We start from the raw sequence: 20,563 nt of genomic DNA, 5'->3' as shown, positions 1-20,563 counted from the left end.
ATTAGAACTAGTGTACAGGCGATCGTTGGTCAATGTGGACTCGGTGGGCCGAAAGGCCTGTTTCCATGCCGTATCTCTAAACTGAACTATACTAAAAACTTGCTAGTGCAGAGTCATTGATCAACCACTGTGGATCATTATTCTGAACCTTTTTACATTGCACTTAATTGTGTCCAATTTTTTTAAATGACCAGCGTTAAATCTTTTGCATCTCTTAAGCATCTCTTTTGTAAATGAACCAGAATGAAATATACTAAGAGGAAAGAGAAAAGGTCTTCCAAATTGTATAGTTGTGGTCCTGGTCCAATTTATATTTATATGCTAACAAGAGTTTAGGGAATTTCAGTTCACAATGTCATGGAGTCAGAGAGTTACTGCATGGAAACATGCCTTTTGGCCCATTGAATCGACACTGACCAGCAACCAGCCATTTACATTAATCTAATCCAACTTTATTTTCTCCATAAAGCCATCTATTCCCCACAGATTCTACCACTCACGTGCCTACAAAGGGCAATTTTCAGCTGCCAACTAACATACCAACCCGCACATCTTTTGTATGTGGAGGGGAAACCGGAGCACCTGGAGGAAACCCACATAGTCACATGTGCAAGCTCCAAACAGACTGTACCCGAGGTTAGGATGGAACAGGGGTCTCTGACACTGTGAGGCAGTGGCTCTATAGCTGTGCAACTGTGGCACTCTCATATTTACTGGCAGAATTGCACATTCTGCTTTTACCTCCCAAGCCTGCCCAGGTTCATTCCATCTCCACTTTGAAATTGCAGTCAGAATGTGTCACGAAAGGTCTTGCTGTGGAAACTATTATTTCCAATTGGCATTGATCTAGAACCAGCTACAAAGAGTCTGGAATCGGCATCCATGATTTTAATGGTTTGAATGGCTTGAATCAATATCAGTCATTGTGCTGTAATAAGCATCTGATGAGACCTGCCTAAATTGAGCTATAAGGATAATGGAACGTGGCAAATCACATAACCAAATTCTAAATGTAATTAGTCGCGCCCGTGCCTCTCAATGTGTTGGAGGTACGAAGGATCACTTACATGCACATCAGCAAATGGGCATTCTCATCTGAATGCATTTCTTAAATGCCGCTGGAAGACTTTTGTTTCCTGTTTTCAAAACCGTTGTTAAATGTTGTGAAGAAAATGATTTGATGATAAAGTTGCCCGCCTTTCAAAACTGTAAATGAGACAAATTCATTCAGTCACAGCTTCCACTGTGAAACTATTGAACACGGAGCCAATATGGGTCATTTCAGCGAGTGTGTTCTACTCACAATGCTACCTGCATTGTAGACTATCATGGTTTACAATGATTGGAGTAATTTCAAAGGGGCTATATTTCAAACATTACTTAGGTTGTGCTGCAAATTAAAGTTGCCATGAAATTGAATGTATTTACCTCGTAATTATGTAGCCTGTTTATCTAAATTGTGGGTGGCATAATGGCACAGCGGTAGAATGGGTACCTTACAGCGCCAGAGACCTGGGTTCGATCCTGACTACAGGTGCTATCTGTATGGAGTTTGTACGTTCTCCCTGTGACCATGTGGGTTTCCTGCGGGTGCTCTGGTTTCCTCCCACACTCCAAAGATGTACAGATGTACAGAAAGTTGGTTTATTGGCTTTTGTACAAAAATTGTAAATTGTCCCTAGTGTGTAAGATAATGCTAGTGGAAGGGACGACTGCTGGCCGGCGTGAACTCAATGGGCTGAATCGCCTGTTTCTGTATCTCTGTATCTCTAAAGTTTAAATTAATGTAGTGCATTGAAAAAGCAAGGAATAGTTAATGGAATTTATGCAAATCATGAAACATAATAAGTTGCCCTAAAATATAATTTCTTCTGTTTCTCGTAGTCCTCTGTGCTGCTTCTGCACACTCAGAGACAGTACATCTTTGAATTTGACAAAAATGACCGTCTATCTTCTGTAACAATGCCAAATGTAGCTCAGCAAAACCTGGAGACCATTCGTTCTGTGGGTTATTATAGAAACATCTACAAACCACCAGAAGGAAATGCTTCAGTGATTCAAGACTTCACAGAAGATGACCAACTGTTGCAAACTTCATATCTTGGAACAGGACGTCAAGTTCTTTACAAATATGGCAAGCTATCCAAGCTCACTGAAATCCTTTATGACACCACAAGGATTGGGTACACTTATGATGAAACTGCTGGTATGCTTAAGACTGTCAACTTGCAAAATGAAGACTTTACGTGCACTATACGTTTCAGGCAAATCGGCCCTCTTATTGACAGGCAAATATTTCGCTTCAATGAAGAAGGAATGGTGAACGCTCGCTTTGACTATAACTACGACAATAGCTTTCGGGTTACCAGTATGCAACCTGTCATCAACGAGAAACCTTTACCAATTGACCTGTACCGGTACGATGATGTCTCCGGGAAAATTGAACAATTTGGAAAATTCGGCATCATTTATTATGACATTAATCAAATCATCACCACCGCAGTCATGACTCACACAAAACATTTTGATGCATATGGAAGAGTAAAAGAGGTCCAGTATGAAATTTTCAGATCGCTCATGTATTGGATGACGGTGCAATATGACAACATGGGTAGAGTGATAAAACGAGAACTGAAGGTTGGCCCCTATGCCAATACGTCCAGATATGCTTATGAATATGACGCAGATGGGCAATTGCAGACAGTGACCCTGAATGACAAGCCTTTCTGGCGCTACAGCTATGATTTAAATGGGAATCTCCATTTGCTAAGCCCTGGCAATAGTGCTCGTCTAACTCCATTGAGGTATGACCTGAGAGATCGAATTACACGGCTGGGAGATCTACAGTATATAGTGGATGAAGATGGGTTCTTACACCAAAGAGGCAATATTATCTTTGATTACAATTCCGCTGGTCTTCTCACCAAAGCCTATAGTAAAATGAATGGTTGGAGAGTGCACTACCGATATGATGGAGTTGGAAGAAGAGTTTCGAGTAAAACTAGCTATGGGATGTATTTACAATTCTTCTACGCAGATCTGAGCAACCCTACAAGAGTTACACATATGTATAACCATACAAGTTCTGAAGTCACATCCCTGTACTATGACCTTCAAGGCCACCTGTTTGCCATGGAGATTAGCAGTGGTGCTGAGTTCTATGTTGCCTGTGATAATACAGGCACCCCACTGGCTGTGTTCACTGCCACTGGTTTAATGATCAAGCAAATCACTTACACTGCATATGGAGAAATTTATATGGACACGAATCCTGCCTTTCAACTCATTGTCGGCTATCATGGTGGCTTGTACGACACCCTCACCAAACTAATACACTTTGGACGGCGAGATTACGATGTGCTTTCTGGCAGATGGACAGCAGCTGATCACAGTATCTGGAATCATCTCAGCAACGCACTTGTACCTTTTAATTTGTACATGTTTAAAAATAACAACCCGGTCAGCAACATTCAGGATATCAAATGTTACATGACAGGTAAGAATCATTGATTTGGGGTCTTTTACATAATTCATATTTCAATGATTATATGCTTTGTTGCATGTAGATAGTTTGCACATTCATAATCCCTTGAAGAGCTGATGGATGAGCTAATGATATTATCATTACCTTTCAGTATACAAAAGCAAGTCTTAACTATGATCTGCAATTAATTCATTTTGAAAACAAGTTACCCAGGTTTCTCAGTCCAATAGCTAGCATTAAATCCAATGCTAATTGCAAATAATTTGTCGTTTCTTTTCACATTCACATTTTCACATTCACTATTCACATTTTCCAAGTAAAAGATACTTCTGTTTCAGAGAAATGCGTGCCAAATCTGCATTATGCCCTTCAGAGAATCGCAGTCCCCAGGTTACAAACATCCAACACTCCTGCCTACAAATAATCTCCCATGGTATTTATTAAATTCAAAAGTCCGACATAAAAACATATATTCGTTCATATGAATGGCAGAATTGCTTTCCTCTCTCTCTCCTGTTTGAGTAATTGTTCTTTCTTATTATTCCTATGTGCTTTTGATGCCATTCATAAAATACTGTGAAGATATGTTTACCATACTGGGTGATTTTCGGGCTTACGGACAAAATCGACATGGACATTCATAAAAATTGAACCCGTTCGTTACCCAGCAATGCCCTGTAAAACTGATTCCAAAATTTCAATACATTTCAGAATATCAGTACAGGTTCTAACAGGAGAAAAATATTATTAAAAGAATAATTTGAAAATATTCAGAAACAACAAAGTATTTCTGCATAACACAAATTTGGTTGTACAGCAAAGTATGTAACTAAAGGAAAATCAATTCTTTAATAACAGTTGATCATACAAGGGTATTATTGTGATTCTGTAAACTACTACAATCATTGTACAGCATTAACATGATATACCATTGTTGTTACTTCCAAATGGCTGGTAACATTGACTCCAGAAATAGTATCAGTGCTACACAGCAATGCAACATTACAGAGTAGCTGCTTTATTCCACACTATCTCAAGGACAAATTAAAGTTACTGCAGAAGAGCAAATGATTAATTCACATGGAAAATAAGCTTATTGAGGTTTTGTATTGTGTTTGCAAAGAGAAATATACAATTAGCAAAATTGCTTTCCCATTGAAAACAATGACCTAGAAATTTACATGCATAGCACTTTTTCCCCACACAGCATGTATAAAAATGTATAAAAATTGATTTTTCTTTTCTCTGGGGTGGGAATGTGATTTGGCAATTTGATCATAAATTTATAATCTTGAATTGCATTTGTGCTGATAACATATTTTCTCTGTCAGTCGTGTATTTAATGACATTATTCTCTGTGCAACACCCTTTTGTCCCCTCCCATTGCCAAGGAAACGACTCTGTGTGGCTCTTAGGTTGCTCTGTTGTTGGACATTCTCAGCACAACAAGCATTTAATGTGTAGGAAGGAATGGCAGATACTGGTTTAGAAACATAGAAACCTAGAAAATAGGTGCAGGAGTAGGCCATTCGGCCCTTCGAGCCTGCACCGCCATTCGTTATGATCATGGCTGATCACCCAACTCAGTATCCCATCCCTGCCTTCTCTCCATACCCCCTGATCCCTTTAGCCACAAGGGCCACATCTAACTCCCTCTTAAATATAGCCAATGAACTGGCCTCAACTACCTTCTGTGGCAGAGAATTCCACAGATTCACTACTCTCTGTGTAAAAAATGATTTTCTCATCTCGGTCCTAAAAGACTTCCCTCTTATCCTTAAACTGTGACCCCTAGTTCTGGACTTCCCCAACATCGGGAATAATCTTCCTGCATCTAGCCTGTCCAACCCCTTAAGAATTTTGTAAGTTTCTATAAGATCCCCCCTCAATCTTCTGAATTCTAGCGTGTACAAGCCGAGTCTATCCAGTCTTTCTTCATATGAAAGTTCTGCCATCCCAGGAATCAGTCTGGTGAACCTTCTCTGTACTCCCTCTATGGCAAGAATGTATTTCCTCAGATTAGGAGACCAAAACTGTGCGCAATACTCCAGGTGTGGTCTCACCAGGACCCTGTACAACTGCAGTAGAACATCCCTGCTCTTATACTCAAATCCTTTTGCTATGAATGCTAACATACCATTTGCTTTCTTCATTGCCTGCTGCACCTGCATTCCTACTTTCAATGACTGGTGTACCATGCATTTGCCCACCTACCCAACCTATCCAAGTCACCTTGCAGCCTCCTAGCATCCTCCTCACAGCTAACACTGCCCCCCAGCTTCGTGTCATCCGCAAACTTCGAGATGTTGCATTCAATTCCCTCATCCAGATCATTAATATATATTGTAAATAGCTGGGGTCCCAGCACTGAGCCTTGCGGTACCCCACTAGTCACTGCCTGCCATTCTGAAAAGGACCCGTTTACTCCTTCTCTTTGCTTCCTGCCTGCCAGCCAGTTCTCTAACCACATCAATACTGAACCCCCAATACCATGTGCTTTAAGTTTGTATACTAATCTCTTATGTGGGACCTTGTCGAAAGCCTTCTAAAAGTCCAGATATAACACATCCACTGGTTCTCCCTTATCCACTCTCCTAGTTACATCCTCGAAAAATTCTATAAGATTCGTCAGACATGATTTACCTTTCATAAATCCATGTTGACTTTGTCCAATGAATTTGCCACTTTCCAAATGTGCTGCTATCCTATCTTTAATAACTGACTCTAGAATTTTCCCCACCACTGATGTGAGACTAACTGGTCTGTAATTCCCCATTTTCTCTCTCCCTCCATTTTTAAAAAGTGGGGTTACATTAGCTACCCTCCAGTCCTCAGGAACTACTCCAGAATCTGGACCAGTTTATACCGAAGATAGACACAAAATGCTTGAGTAACTCAAAGGGTCAGGCAGCATCTTTGGAGAAAATGAATATAAGACGCTTTGGATCGAGACCCTTCTTCAGACTATTCCCACTTTCTCTGCAATATGCAATTTAGTGATAGGATGGTGCAGTTGCCTAATAATAACTTCTTCCTCGCTGCTATCAGGCAACTATGTACACCATCCTATCACAAACTAGTGAGCAGTCCTCAACGGAGGCACTTGGACTATCTTTACTCGGACTTTACTGGACTTTATCTTGCACTAAACATGCCCTTTATGCTGTATCTAGCCACAGTTGTTGGCTTGATTGTACTCATGAACGGGAGTATAGTCTTTTCGCTGACTGGATAAAACGCAACAAAATAAACTTTTCACTGTACCTTGGTACACGTGACAATAATAATAACAAACTCAACAAACCTAAACTATAAACTAAACCTGGAAGGGTTTTCCTAAGCAGGATCCAACACCAGTACATCCCCTCAGGTACCAAAGCACTCTATGCTGTCCCTTGTTGTGAGACAAACCCCCCAATCATCCATTATTATGCTGTAGCTCCAGGCCCTGATCTCCCAGCCCTCTTAGAATCATTGTGGGTACACAAAAATGCTGGAGAAATTCAGCGGGTGCAGCAGCATCTATGGAGCGAAGGAAATAGGCAATGTTTCAGGCCAAAACCCTTCTTCAGACTGATCAAAGTTTGGAGAAGGGTTTCGGCCCGAAATGTTGCATATTTCCTTCGCTCCATAGATGCTGCTGCACCCGCTGAATTTCTCCAGCATTTTTGTATACCTTCGATTTTCCAGCATCTGCAGTTCCTTCTTAAACATAGAATCATTCTGGTCCTGATTCACAGCTGAACACAGCATGGCCTCTCTGTTGTAATTCATCTTTGCTCAATTTAGTACTTTCAACCAGGGACCAGTCTTATCCATATCCATAACTATCTTAAAACATGGAATTATGATCTCTGTTCCTCAACTATTCCTCCCAACAGAAATTGCAATCAGATTTTACATGAAAAAAATATTTCAGCTGCAAAGGATTGGAAACTATTACACAAGTGTTAACATTTTATCCGCCTATTGTGCTGTTCTGCTAAATTTTTGTTCATGTTCATATGACCACGTAACACTGAGTAAATCTAATGCCAGTGAGTGGTGGTCTTAATCTCAGTAGGCAATCTCACTCAATAAACTTGTCCAGAAAAATGAAGTCCAGAGTACTATAATTTCATCATATAAATCCCACCTGCAGACTTATGCCCCTGTCCCACTTAGGAAACCTGAACGGAAACCTCTGGGGACTTTGCGCCCCACCCAAGGTTTCCGTGCAGTTCCCGGAGGTTTTTGTAAGTCTCCCTACCTGCTTCCATTACCTGCAACCTCCGGCAACCACCTGCAACCTCCAGGAACCGCACGGAAACCTTGGGTGGGGCGCAAAGTCTCCAGAGGTTTCCGTTCAGGTTTCCTAAGTGGGACAGGGGCATTAGCAGATTCAGATTCAGATTCAATTTTAATTGTCATTGTCAGTGTACAGTACAGAGACAACGAAATGCATTTAGCATCTCCCTTGAAGAGCGACATAGCAAACGATTTGAATTAAAAAAATAAATAAAATAAATAAATAAAAATAAAAATAATAAGGGTCCGGGGGGGGGGGGGGGGGGGGGGGGGTGGTGATTGGCAGTCATCGAGGTACGTTGTTTAGTAGAGTGACAGCCGCCGACAGGGGTCATTGGCAGACGTCTACTTGGCATCACTTGCCCTCTTATCTTTATACTTGTCCTCCCTCACACACCTCTGATCCTTTTAATTCCTTCCATTCTATTCTCTCCACAGCATCACTGCCTGCTGAGCTGTTCACCATCTGTATTTTTGATCCTACCCGTGCTTTTCAAACATCTTCCTGGTTTCAAGAGTCTCTTCAGCTCCCATCCCTTCAACAGTGCATTTAATCTTCAGCCTTGAACTTCCCCTTGAATTTTCCTCTTCCTTGCTCCTCCTTGGCATTCATTACTTCACCCTTGATTTAAGACGGCACAGTGGAGCAACTGATAGAGCCGTTGTCTCACAGCGCCAGAGACCCAGGTTCGATCCTGACTTTCGATGCAATCTGTGTTGGTTGCACGTTCTCCTGCGACCACGTGGGCTTCCTATGGGTGCTACGGTTTCCTTCCACATCACAAAGACATGTAGGTTTGTAGGTTAAATTGCCCCCTGTATGTTGAAACATAGATAGAAACATAGAAAGTAGAAACATAGAATGTAGGAAGTGAACGAGAAAGTGGTATAACATAGAACTGGTGTAAACGGGTGAGCAATGGTGGATTCAATGGGCGGAAGGACCTATTTCCATGCTGTATCTCTAAACTAAACACATCTGCTTTTCTTCTATATATAAAGAACTTTAGAAATGCAAGTTGTCTCTGAAAGTAATGTCACTGAATATAACTTCCCATCAAATAGGAACCAACTAATGAATCCCCATTTAATGTGCCATGTATAAAACAATGTACACACCGTAAATGCTCTCCCACCTATTCAAAGGAAGCCAGGGATGGTCATCTATTTTGTGGTATCCTTGTAGTAAAGATGGAGGGTTAGCAGGTGTCAGTATATAAACATGAGGGTAATCGAAGCACAAATGAGATTTTATTATTCTATGTCTAACAGATGTGAACAGCTGGCTACTGACATTCGGATTCCAGCTGCACAATGTGATCCCAGGATATCCAAGAAAGGAAACCTCTGCAATGGAGCCTTCCTATGAGCTTCTGAACACTCAGGTGAAAACTCAACAGTGGGACAACAGCAAGGTAAACATCAATATAATCCATTCTTGCTCAATTGACTCTGTCTATTGCAGGCAACTTTTTTCCCTATTCAGCAGCATGTTTCAGCCTCACCAGGTTGAAACCTCAATTCCCAGTCTCCTCCACCTCTAATTAAATGAAGCTTGAAGCTCTGATTTGATTATAATTCATAGTGGGGAATATAGTGGAACGTGAGATTAGAGATTACATGAGTATACATACCTAACCACTGCTGATTTTTCTCAAGAACTTCATGGATCCCCAGACTAGAGCTGTCAAATATACCACAGGTCAGTTGTTGTGGGTTAAGGTCAGATAGGTTTAACCTTTGTTCATTTACTGCCCACCACACGCCTAGTCTGGCAGCTATACCCAGTGGCATAAGCCCAGCCTAGTCAGTGAAGGTACTATCCAAGCTGTTCTTGATCATTGTCTAACTCTGGATGATGGATATTTTGTGTGCACTTGATATTTTCACTTCTTCTCCAAAGCTCTCTTCAAAATGGTGGTACATAAGATTCATCAACTGGGGGAGAACTCAGTGCTATCATGGGTTCCCTTGTCCATATTTGACCAGATGCCAGGAGATTTCACGTGCTCTGGAGTGTTTGCCGAGGGCTTTCAGGGTTATTTCTGCATCCTACAGTGCCACCCCATCCAGTAGATTTGGCCTGTCAATGGGACAGGATGTACTCGGGATTGCGATGGGGGAATCTGGAGCATTGTCAGCAGCTCCAAAGTGTGATTCATTTGACAACAAAGGTGATTGAGAACAAACTCAATCTGTTAATTGGCTAGTATGTCGGACAACGTAGTACAGGTGCACAACCTTTTGTCCGAAAGCCTTGGGACCAGACACTTCTTGGATTTCGGAATTTTTCGGATTTCCGAAGAAGATTTTTAGCGTAGATTAGGTAAGTAGCGCGGGCGGCTTGAAAAGTCTGGAGCGGCTGCCTCCTCCCCGGAGACCGGGGAATCATTGTAAATCATTGCTTAAATGTTAGTCAGTTAGTTTGGAGGGATTTTATGTGGTGGGGGGGTGAAGGGGGAAACTTTAATTCTTAGTCCCCTACCTGGTCGGAGGGGCGGGGAGCGGGCAATGCCTTACCGGGTCGCCGTGCAGTAACCTCTGGAGCGCTGTGGCCGCCGACTCCCAACATCGCGGAGCTGGGGCTGCGGGCATCCGGCCGCGGGCCGCGCTGGATTTGGAGCGCCGCACAGCCAGGGGTAGAGTTGCCGGGGTCGGAGCTACACCCGGCGCCGCCCACGGTCGGACGCCCGCAGCCCCAGCTCCGCGATGACTAACATTTAAGCAATGATTTACAGATGTTTAAGTGTCTCCCCGGTCTCCGGGGAGGAGGCAGCCGCTACAGTAGTACAGACCTGGGTTGACCGTGGGTCGTTTCGGGTCAAGTTTGGCGCCAAACGCGAGCTTTGGTGTGCAGACGACATCCTGGAAAAAATGTCCGGTTTTCGGAGCTTTTCGGTTTCCGGAACTCCAGATAAAAGGTTGTGCACCTGTACCAGTAAGTAAGTAAGTAAGTAAGTAAGTTTATTGGCCAAGTATTCACATACAAGGAATTTGCCTTGGTGCTCCTCCCACAAGTAGCAACATGACATACAGTGATAGTTACGAATGACTCAGAAAACACTAAACATTAATAATAATAAAACATGAATGATAAAACACCATTGATCAAGCATGTGAACCAGCAAAATACCAGATCAAAGGGCAGCTACAGGTTTTTGGCTGTTGAGTAGAGCAACTACTCGTGGATAAAAACTGTTTTTATGTCTGGCTGTGGCAGCTTTGACAGTCCAGAGTCGCCTTCCAAAGGGAAGTGATTCAAAGAGTTTGTGGCCAGGGTGAGAGGGGTCAGAGATGATCTTGCCCGCTCGCTTCCTGGCCCTTGCAGTGTACAGTTCATCAATGGAGGGAAGGTTGCAGCCAATAACCTTCTCAGCTGATCGGACGATTAGCTGCAGCCTCCAGGTGTCGTGCTTGGTGACTGAGCCAAACCAGACCATGATGGAGAAGGTGACAACAGACTCTACGATGGCCGTGTAGATTTGGACCATCATTGCCTGTGGCAGATTCTGCTTCCTCAGCTGCCTTAGGAAGTACATCCTCTGTTGTGCCTTTTTGACTGTGGAGTTGATGGTAGCCCCCCACTTAAGATCCTTGGAGATGATGGTTCCCAGGAACTTAAAAGACTCCACAGATGTGACTGTGGTGTTGTTGATGGTGAGTGGGGTGAGGGGAGGGGGAGCTCTCCTAAAGTCTACTATCAATTCCACTCTTAAGAGCATTGAGCTCTAGGTTGTTGCTATGACACTTCCTGTCTGTAGGCAGATTCCTCCCCATCCTGGATCAGTCCAATCAGAGTTGTGTCATCTGCAAACTTGAGAAGCTTGACAGAGGTGTCTGTGGAGGTGCAGTCGTTGGTGTAGAGAGAGTAGAGGAAAGGAGAGAGTATGCAACCTTGCGGTGCTCCTGTGCTGATCGTTTGCGGGTCCGAGATGTGCTTTCCCAGCCTCACATGGAGGAAGCTGGTGATCCACCGACAGAGGGGTACAGGCACAGTCAACTTGGAAAGTTTGGAGTGTAGTAGCTCTGGCACAATGGTGTTGAATGCAGAGCTAAAATCAACAAACAGGATCCTCACATAGGTCCCTTGGCGGTCTAGGTGCTGGAGGATGAAGTGCAGGCCCAGGTTGACTGCATCATCCACAGATCTATTGGCCCGATATGCAAACTGCATAGGGTCCAGCAGGGGGATTGTGATATTTTTCAGCTTGGCCAGCACAAGCCTTTCAAGTGTCTTCATGACTACAGAGGTCAGTGCGACAGGCCTGTAGTCATTAAGACAAGTAATCCTTGCCTTTTTGGGTACAGGGACAATAGTGGAGACTTGAAGCAGGCAGGGACAGTACATGTTTGCAGGGACTAGTTAAAAATGTCTGTATAGACTGGTGCCAGTTGTTTGGCACTGAGCTTGAAAGTAGAGGAGGAAACATTGTCAGGTCTCCAAAATGCGAGAAGCTCATTCCCATGCCTCAATTCTGTACCTGTGTCATTACTCTGTGGCCTAATGACTGATAATTAAATAAATAAAAAACATTACACTTTCTTGGCGGATTGCTGAGTTTAGGCTTCTGGATTATTGGCTGTTAAATTAACATTGCTGTCATGCCCTATTTACCCATTTAGTTCACATTTATATATCCACGAGACAAAATAAGAACTTTATTAAAAAGTCAGATTCAAGGTAGTGCGTCTTATAATGTACAAGAAACTGCAGATGTCAGAATCTGGAGCAAAAGCCAAAGTGCTGGAGAAAGTCAGTGGGTCAGGCAGCTTTCTGTGGAGATAATACAGATGACATTTCAGGTTGGGATCCTCCTTTAGTCTGATAAGGTACATTTGCAATGAATGATCATTGAGTGATGGATTAAATGTAATCAAAATTGCGAAACCAATTGATTTTGTAACCTCAAATACAAAAACTGCAACTGGCAAAGGACTCCAATAATAAACATGGAGTAATTCAGCGGCAAGGGGTTTCCCCACCCATTAACTCCTCACTCCCCATTTTATAAAGCCTCTCGTCTATCAGTGCCATGTGCAGACCCATTCATTCCCTGGTCCTCACAGAACAATTAAGGCTCATCTCTACCTGGCCCACTGAGTTACTCCAACACTTTTTGTAAACCAGCATCTGCAGTTCCTTGTGTCTTCTAACTCTAATAATACTTTTGTACCAAATGGCTTCATCCCAGAATCATATACCAAATAAAGGATAATGATACCAAATTACAGTGTGCTGAAGTAACTCAGCGGGTCATGCAGTACCTGTGCAGGGTCATGGATAGGTGAACTTTCCAGTTGGGAGGCTTCATCGGACTGAGACAAGATGCTGGCACGCCCCAATGTATGTAAGGGTTACATTCCGTGAACCCTTACGTGTTAGAATTTACGGAAGTCGCAATCATCATTCCGATCCCCTGCCCGAAATAACTCACTGAGAAGATTAACTGTCTCAGCGGCGTCCAGCTGCATTCGGGGCACTTTCCGTGGCGTGTGGCTTTCTGGGTAAACACCACCGCCATTGCTGGCTTGTTTCCGATATAAACTTGAATGCTCATGTTGTGTTGTGGAAATTACAAACTGCCTTGATTGCACAAGGTACTAAGTACAGAATTGTTTACGAAAGCCTCCCATTGCGTAAGTCAGGGACTATCAGTATATGTTTTTATCCCTAGATTCATCCCATACTGAATTATTAGATTGTGGATTGTTCTATCATAGTTCCAATGATGGACAAAGATAACAACTGAAACATAATCGAAACAAACAACTCCGGTTCACATCCTTTAAACCACCAATATTTAAATTGTATAATCATTTAAATCAACCCAAATGCACTAACCAATTATCATTTCCATTATTGTCAAATACAAGCTTGTTGTTCTAACATGTTAAGTGTTCCCTGTATTTCAAGCAGTTGCAGGTGTGTGTACTTGTCAGTTCACACCTCATTAGGATGCAATTCCCACGCATATTTAATCCCCTTTCACTGGTGTCAGGTTATAGCTTGTAGCACTCTGCAATGACGGCAGTAGCAAACATGTTCCATAAATAAATAGCAACTCAATTATACACTCTTTATGAAGTGTATTTAAATTCTCCTATTTGATCCAATAGAATAGATTCAATAATTATTTTTTAGTCTTGTTCGGTACGAACAGCACCATCTCAAATCCCAAACTAAATCAAAATGTTACAGAAAATGCACACTCTCGACACAATCTTTTAGCCAGGAAACATCAGTGGCAAGTGCTTCCTGCTCACGCCCTCAGAAACTGACAAACATACCTGACGTACTTGCTTTCCCCCTACGTTTCAACTGCCTTTAATACACCTAAAGCAGATGGAAATCAATCTGTATTAGCTCCCAGCCACACCCGCTGAAGGAAGAAGTGGAAAGAGCGCTAACTTGCATTAGAATAGATTGCTTCAAATGAACAGCCGACATTCGTGCAGACATGTGTCAAGTATCCTCCTCTGCTGCAGTTTCCACAGACCTGTAGATAAACTGGTGGCACTGGAATACAGTCACAATCAAAGATACTAGAGCAAGAGCAAGATGGTCCACTTGGCGAAAAAGCCATAGATTCAGGCTCAGTTTCAGATTCAAACTTGAATGTCATTGTCAGTGTACAGTACAGAGACAACGCAAATGCTTTAGCATCTCCTTTGAAGAGCCTTGAATAGCAAATGTTGTTTGTGGGAAATTAAAAAACTGCCTTGATGCATTAAGGTGTAATTACAGGGGGGGGGGGGGGTTGGCCTCCCATTGCGTAAGGGGGGTGATTGGCAGTATCCGAGGTACGTTTTTATCCCTAGAGTTCATCCAGCATACTGAATTATTAGATTGTGGATTGTTCTATCATAGTTCCAATGATGGACAAAGATAACAACTGAAACATAATCGAAACAAACAACTTTGGGTGAGACATCCTTTGAAACCACCAATATTTAAATTGTATAATCATTTAAATCAACCCAAATGCACTAACCAATTATCGTTTTCCATTACCACCCTCTGCAATAGAAGCTTGTTGTTCTAACATGTTAAGTGTTCCCTGTATTTCAAGCAGTTGCAGGTGTGTGTACTTGTCAGTTCACACCTCATTAGGATGCAATTCCCACGCATATTTAATCCCCTTTCACTGGTGTCAGGTTACAGCTTGTAGCACTCTGCAATGACGGCAGTAGCTTGTTCCATAAATAAATAGCAACTCAATTATACACTCTTTATGAAGTGTATTTCTGGTCTTAGAGGTCTCGGAGATGTTGATCCAATAGAAGCTAGAAACATTTTCCACCTATTTTCCCGTCTTGTGGATGGGGTGTACGAACAGCACCATCTCAAATTCCAAGCTAAATGAGCAAAATGTTACAGAAAATGCACACTCTCGACACAATGTTTTAGCCAGCAACACATCAGCTGTGCAAGACCTCCTCCTGCTCAGGCCCTCAGTTGTTGCTGATGACACCAACACTGACGTACTTGCTTTCCCCCTATGTTTCAACTGCCTTTAATACACCTAAAGCAGATGGAAATCAATCTGTATTAGCTCCCAGCCACACCCGCTGAAGGAAGAAGTGGAAAGAGCGCTAACTTGCATTAGAATAGATTGCTTCAAATGAACAGCCGACATTCGTGCAGACATATGTCAAGTATCCTGCTCTGCTGGGGTCGATGACCAGGTTACCGATAAACTGGTGGCACTGTGATCAGTTTTGATGGAATAATGGTGTTGAATGCTGAGCTGTAATCGATGAACAGCATTCTTACATAAGTGTCTCTAAGTGTACATAAGTGTACATAAGTTACATAATAGTAGGTCATGGATAATCTCTTTTTGCGCCATCTTGGGAACCGGCTTTGCGATTACCGTCATGCTCTAGTATCTTTGCCTGCAGCGCCACGTTAGACATGCCAGCGTCGCACATTAATGTTATTATATTAAGGCACATTAATGCCCCATTGTAATCATTTTTGTTTATACACAAGTCTGCGGTCGTGATTAAGCGATTCGAGTCATCTAGCACCATAGCAACAGCGTTCCCGCGTTATCTCCGAAAAGTAATTTCTCCCAATTTTGGACCATGCAATTAATTTAATTCATTGTGCAAACTTTTTTGAATGGGATTGCAGTGAAATATGCACGCACTCTGGGAGCAAAAATGTGGAAAGTTTCCTTGGGTGCTTGCATTCACTCATTAACTTTTATTCACATATATTAAGTAATTAAGAGGCAGGTAATTTGTTTAGATATTGCACACATTAAGTAACGAAATGGCCAATTGTGAAAAAACATGAACAAGTTCTTATTTACTCATTTAAGATTGAGAACATATAATGTAGATATATCTAATTTTGTGAATCAAACAATAAATGGGAAAATGTAATTTAAATTCTAAAACTTCCTCAAGCATAATTTAGACAACATTTAAATGATTTAATGGGACTTCAAAAAAACAAGATCATGATATATGTTAAATTCGAAACTAAACTATGGTAGCAATGTACATCTTTCATGTCTAAAGCTAGCACTTCTGTATCAGTGTAGGTATGTATACACTACATTTTATTACACTAAAAAAGAATGAAAAGAATGAAAACATATCTTGGCATGTGTCCATGGATATTTTATTCACAATATTAGGATTTCATAGAGGGAGAGACAGAGAGAGATTGAAAGAAAAGGATTGCTCAACAAATAATCAGAAGAAATCCCAAGAAACTAGAGAAATATATATATATGTGTGTGCATATATACATATGTATTACTAGACCAAGTGCAGACCCGTTGGGTCTGTTCCCCCAACGTGCGGTTGTGAGGGGGGAGGCGGCATGCAGCGTCACACACTAACTACCCCCCCCCCCCCACGCCCCCCGCACTCACGCTAATGGAGGCGAGGAGGGGGGAGAGAGAGAGAGGGGGGGGGGGGGGAGGAGAGAGGGGGAGGAGAGAGAGGGAGTGCTGAGAGGGGGGTGAGATGAGGGGGCAGGGAGAGGTGGGGAGCAGGGAGGGAGAGGGAGGGTGAAGGGAAGGGGGTAGGGGTGTGTGGAGGGGGAGGGGGGTTTAGGGGGGGGACGGTGGGGGAGGGGATGGAGGGGAGGGGGAGAAAAAAGGGGGAGAGAGAGAAAAGAGGGAGAGGGGGGGAGAGGAGAGGGGGGAGAGAGAGGGGGGGAGAGAGAGGGGGGGAGGAGAAAGGAGGGGGGGAGGAGGGGGGTAGAGGGGAGGAGGAGAGGAGAGAGGGGGAGGAGAGGAGAGAGGGGGAGGAGAGAGTGAGAGAGAGAGAGGGCTGCTGAGAGGGGGGTGAGATGAGGGGCGGGGAGAGATGGGGAGCAGGGAGGGGGAGGGAGGGTGGGGGGGAAGGGGGGGTAGGGGGGGTGTATGGAGGGGAGGGGGGTTTAGGGGAGGGACGGTGGGGGGAGGGGATGGAGGGGAGAAAAAAAAAGGAGAGAGAAGGGGGAGAGAGGAGAGGGGAGAGGATAGAGGAGAGAGAGGTGAGGGGGAGAGGGGGAAGAGGGGGGAGGAGAGGAGGAGAGGGGGAGAGAGGAGAGGGGGGTAGGAGAGCGTGGAGAGAGGGGGAGAGAGAGAGAGGGGGGGAGGAGGAGGGGTGGGGGGAGAGGAGGAGGGGGGGGGGGGGGGGGAGGAGGGGGAGGAGAGGTAGGGGGGGAGGGGGGGGAGAGAGAGTGCCTTTTTACTTCAACCCAAACAACCATTTGCAGGCAGTGCTTTTTTACCTCTAACCATATTTTCATTTTCAAACCAAATTAAGGGTACTCACAGTGCTGTAGACATTTGTCAGTGTCATTCAGAGCTCTGATTGAGGCACACCACTTGCATAGACTGATTGAGGCACACCACTTGCAGAGACTGATTGAGGCACACCACTTCCTGGTTTTATAGTCCCTCCCCCTCCCTCCAGCAGGGGCAGCAGAGAGAATGGGGAATTTTGTAAAAACATTAATATCTCTGTCAATTTTCATCGACGGGAAAAATCCTCGGCACACATGCGGCGGAGGGGGGCTCTGAGCGAGGTGGCCAAAATGACGGCCGTAGGTGGCGGCGTACTCTCGGAAATCGCAGCACAGAAAGCCAAAACCGGTCAAGAACAGACTTTTAGTAACATAGATATATATATATATTTATATATAATATATATATTTATATTTATATACATATATATATCACATATATATGTGTGTGTTTTCACAATACTGGGTCGAAGTGTGACATAAATAAAACTGAGGTTCACAAATAAATTATTTCAACATAATTCAGATTAATCAAAAACCCTCAAAGCGGCAGTACATGACAGGAAGAGATAGTTCATGGTTTGAGAACATTTCATTAATGAACAAAATTCTTTGTTTAACATGTGTTCCTATGCGTTTTTTTACACTTTATGTTTGGTGTCCACCATAACAACCGTTACATGAAATTTAGAAAGTCATTTGTTTCTAAAGCATGATAGCTGATTTCTTTACTTTTGCTGTTTTTCAACATGCAAATGTACTTTCTTGCTATAAACATGGAGTATGTGACCAAACGAGCAATATTCCTGTTACCTACTGAAATGTGCGTTACACGCGTTACACAGTGTCCAAGGGTGGACACCAAAATGAAATTAGCTCCTGTTTCTTCCAGTATTTCTTTTTTTTGTAATTTCTTTCTTATGTTTCTTTCTTGAACAATAGGGCTTTATTCTTTTTGACTTGATATAAAAATGATTTAGAGTTGGAAGCTTTTCCCACTGAGAGTAGGGAAGATTCAAACAATAATAAGAGGGACTGAAGTTTACATAATTTGATGAGTGGTGGCTGTGTGGTATGAGCTATAGCTAGGCTGCATTTAAAAAAATTGGATGTTATATGGACGGGAAAGGAATGGAGGGTTATGGTCTGAGCGCAGGTATATGGGACACTAGGTGAGAGAATACGTGTTCGGCACGGACTAGAAGGGTCGAGATGGGACTGTTTCCGTGCTGTAATGTTATATGGTTAGTTTTGAATAAAACTTCATGGAAGTAATTGTCCATACATAATAAGAGACTGCAGGTACATGATTTGATGGAAATATAGCTACTGCAAAATGCTGGTATTACGCGTGTGATAGTGGACACCAAAAATATTCATTAATTTTGGCATGCAGCAGCTTTTACAGAATCTTGATATTAAGGTTACTTTCATTATCTATTGAGTTCTTCAAACTAGAAAATTTTCAATCTCCTTGGGAAGTTCTTTGGTCTTAATTCACCATTGTGGTGTAACGGTGGTTACTATAAAATAGGGTGGACATCAAGAGTAACCACCGTTACACTCTTTGAAATATGGTCATTCAGAGCACCTAATGCCAAATTCATCAAAAGTTTTGCTTATTACTGTGAAACATGCATCTCTGAAAAGCAATAAACTTGAAAACGTTTAAACTTGAAAATGTTTTGAATTATAATGAAATTAAAGCGGAAATTGCCCCTTTATTTCATTGTCAAAGCATGTCACATTTTTGGTGTCCTAAAATTTGATATTTTTGAGATGCAAACTGGTTGAATCAGGGAATTAATTTAATTCCTAACTTTTTTGTCTCTACTATCTCGAGCACATTTGAGTAACAATCCCTGAAAAAATTAACACCACACTACTTGAAACAGTGATATTGTGGCGTCAGCTAATACACGGACCACTTATGGTCGAACCCTCGTCTGTTGGTACGAGGGCTGGCACATGACGTCATGGGCTAGGGTGAGTGTCCTGCTACTTAAGGTTATCTCACCTCGAGACCTTAGCAGTCAACAGGTAGCTGAGCCCAAGAGAACAACGTCGCTCACCTACAGTAGCAATGATAATATAGTTAGCGCACCAACCTAACGTGTAGAACCTGAATAAACAACTGTTTGAACCTGCCAGATGTCTGGCCTTATTCACCACGTTTGGTGCATCTACAATATGACATTTGTTGTGTGTGTGTGTTTGTGTGTTTGTGTGTGTGTGTGTCATTTTGCCTTTGAAACGTATTTCCTCGAAAACCAGACGCAAAAACGCAGAGATTTTTACAATTTCGGTAAGGATTTAACATGATTTCAGAAATGCACTCCTCTCTAAATTCGGACAATTAATTGCCCAGATTTTGAGTAAAGTTGTTCACAAAACTCACTTTTTAAAAAATAATCACCGCTTGCCAGCTGCTGACATCACAATGCTCACATGCCCGCCAATCCAGGCCCACCTGCCACCTGGCACCGCCCCCTCTCCGCTATGGATGAATGCAGCTGCTGTCAACACGCAAGCGCAATTTTCCACGAGGTACGTTCGCCCACCCACCTACGTTCTTCAAAAGGCGCAGAAAGATCGAGAAAGTTCTGCAGCAAAGATTCTACAGCTCAGCTATAGGATCTTTGTTCTGCAGATCTCGGGGTCAGCGGCGCCTCACGCGCTGAACCTTCTCCTCACTGCCGGTGCAGCTCGTGAAGCCCCGCCCCTCCCATCCCCTGCGCGCTCATTCCAGCTGTGGGATTCCAGAGAGTCAGGACCTAACAGGGATGGCCCTTCTCGATGCTTGATTGCTCTGATATTATTTTAAAGAATTATGATACTATTTGAAGAAGGCCACATTGTTCCTAGTGATTTTTAAGCAACAATTATCCCCAGCCCATATTGCCAAAATATGTATATTTCCTTGCAAAGCAACATGCAATCAGCACAGTTATAGAGGTATACAGCATGGAAACAGGCCTTTCAGCCCAACGCCCATGCAGGAGGAGCCATCTTGAGAGGAGCCATCTTGGGGAATGGCTGCT

The 20,563-nt window shown here is 43.0% G+C and overlaps 1 protein-coding gene across 5 annotated transcripts in view; it reads left to right on the top strand.

The window, feature by feature from the left end:
- The window catches only part of tenm4 (teneurin transmembrane protein 4), a 531,769-nt gene that overhangs the window by 501,568 nt on the left and 9,638 nt on the right, over nt 1-20,563 (top strand). For all 5 annotated transcript variants that reach the window (XM_055637190.1, XM_055637189.1, XM_055637191.1 and 2 more), the window contains 2 exons: nt 1,885-3,496; nt 9,044-9,186. In XM_055637190.1, the coding sequence (XP_055493165.1) occupies nt 1,885-3,496; nt 9,044-9,186 (1,755 nt within the window). The remainder of the gene's footprint in view (nt 1-1,884; nt 3,497-9,043; nt 9,187-20,563) is intronic.

Source organism: Leucoraja erinacea, chromosome 6 (genome assembly GCF_028641065.1).
Source record: "Leucoraja erinacea ecotype New England chromosome 6, Leri_hhj_1, whole genome shotgun sequence".
NCBI lineage: Eukaryota > Metazoa > Chordata > Chondrichthyes > Rajiformes > Rajidae > Leucoraja > Leucoraja erinaceus.
This window is presented reverse-complemented; position numbering and strand designations above follow the sequence as displayed.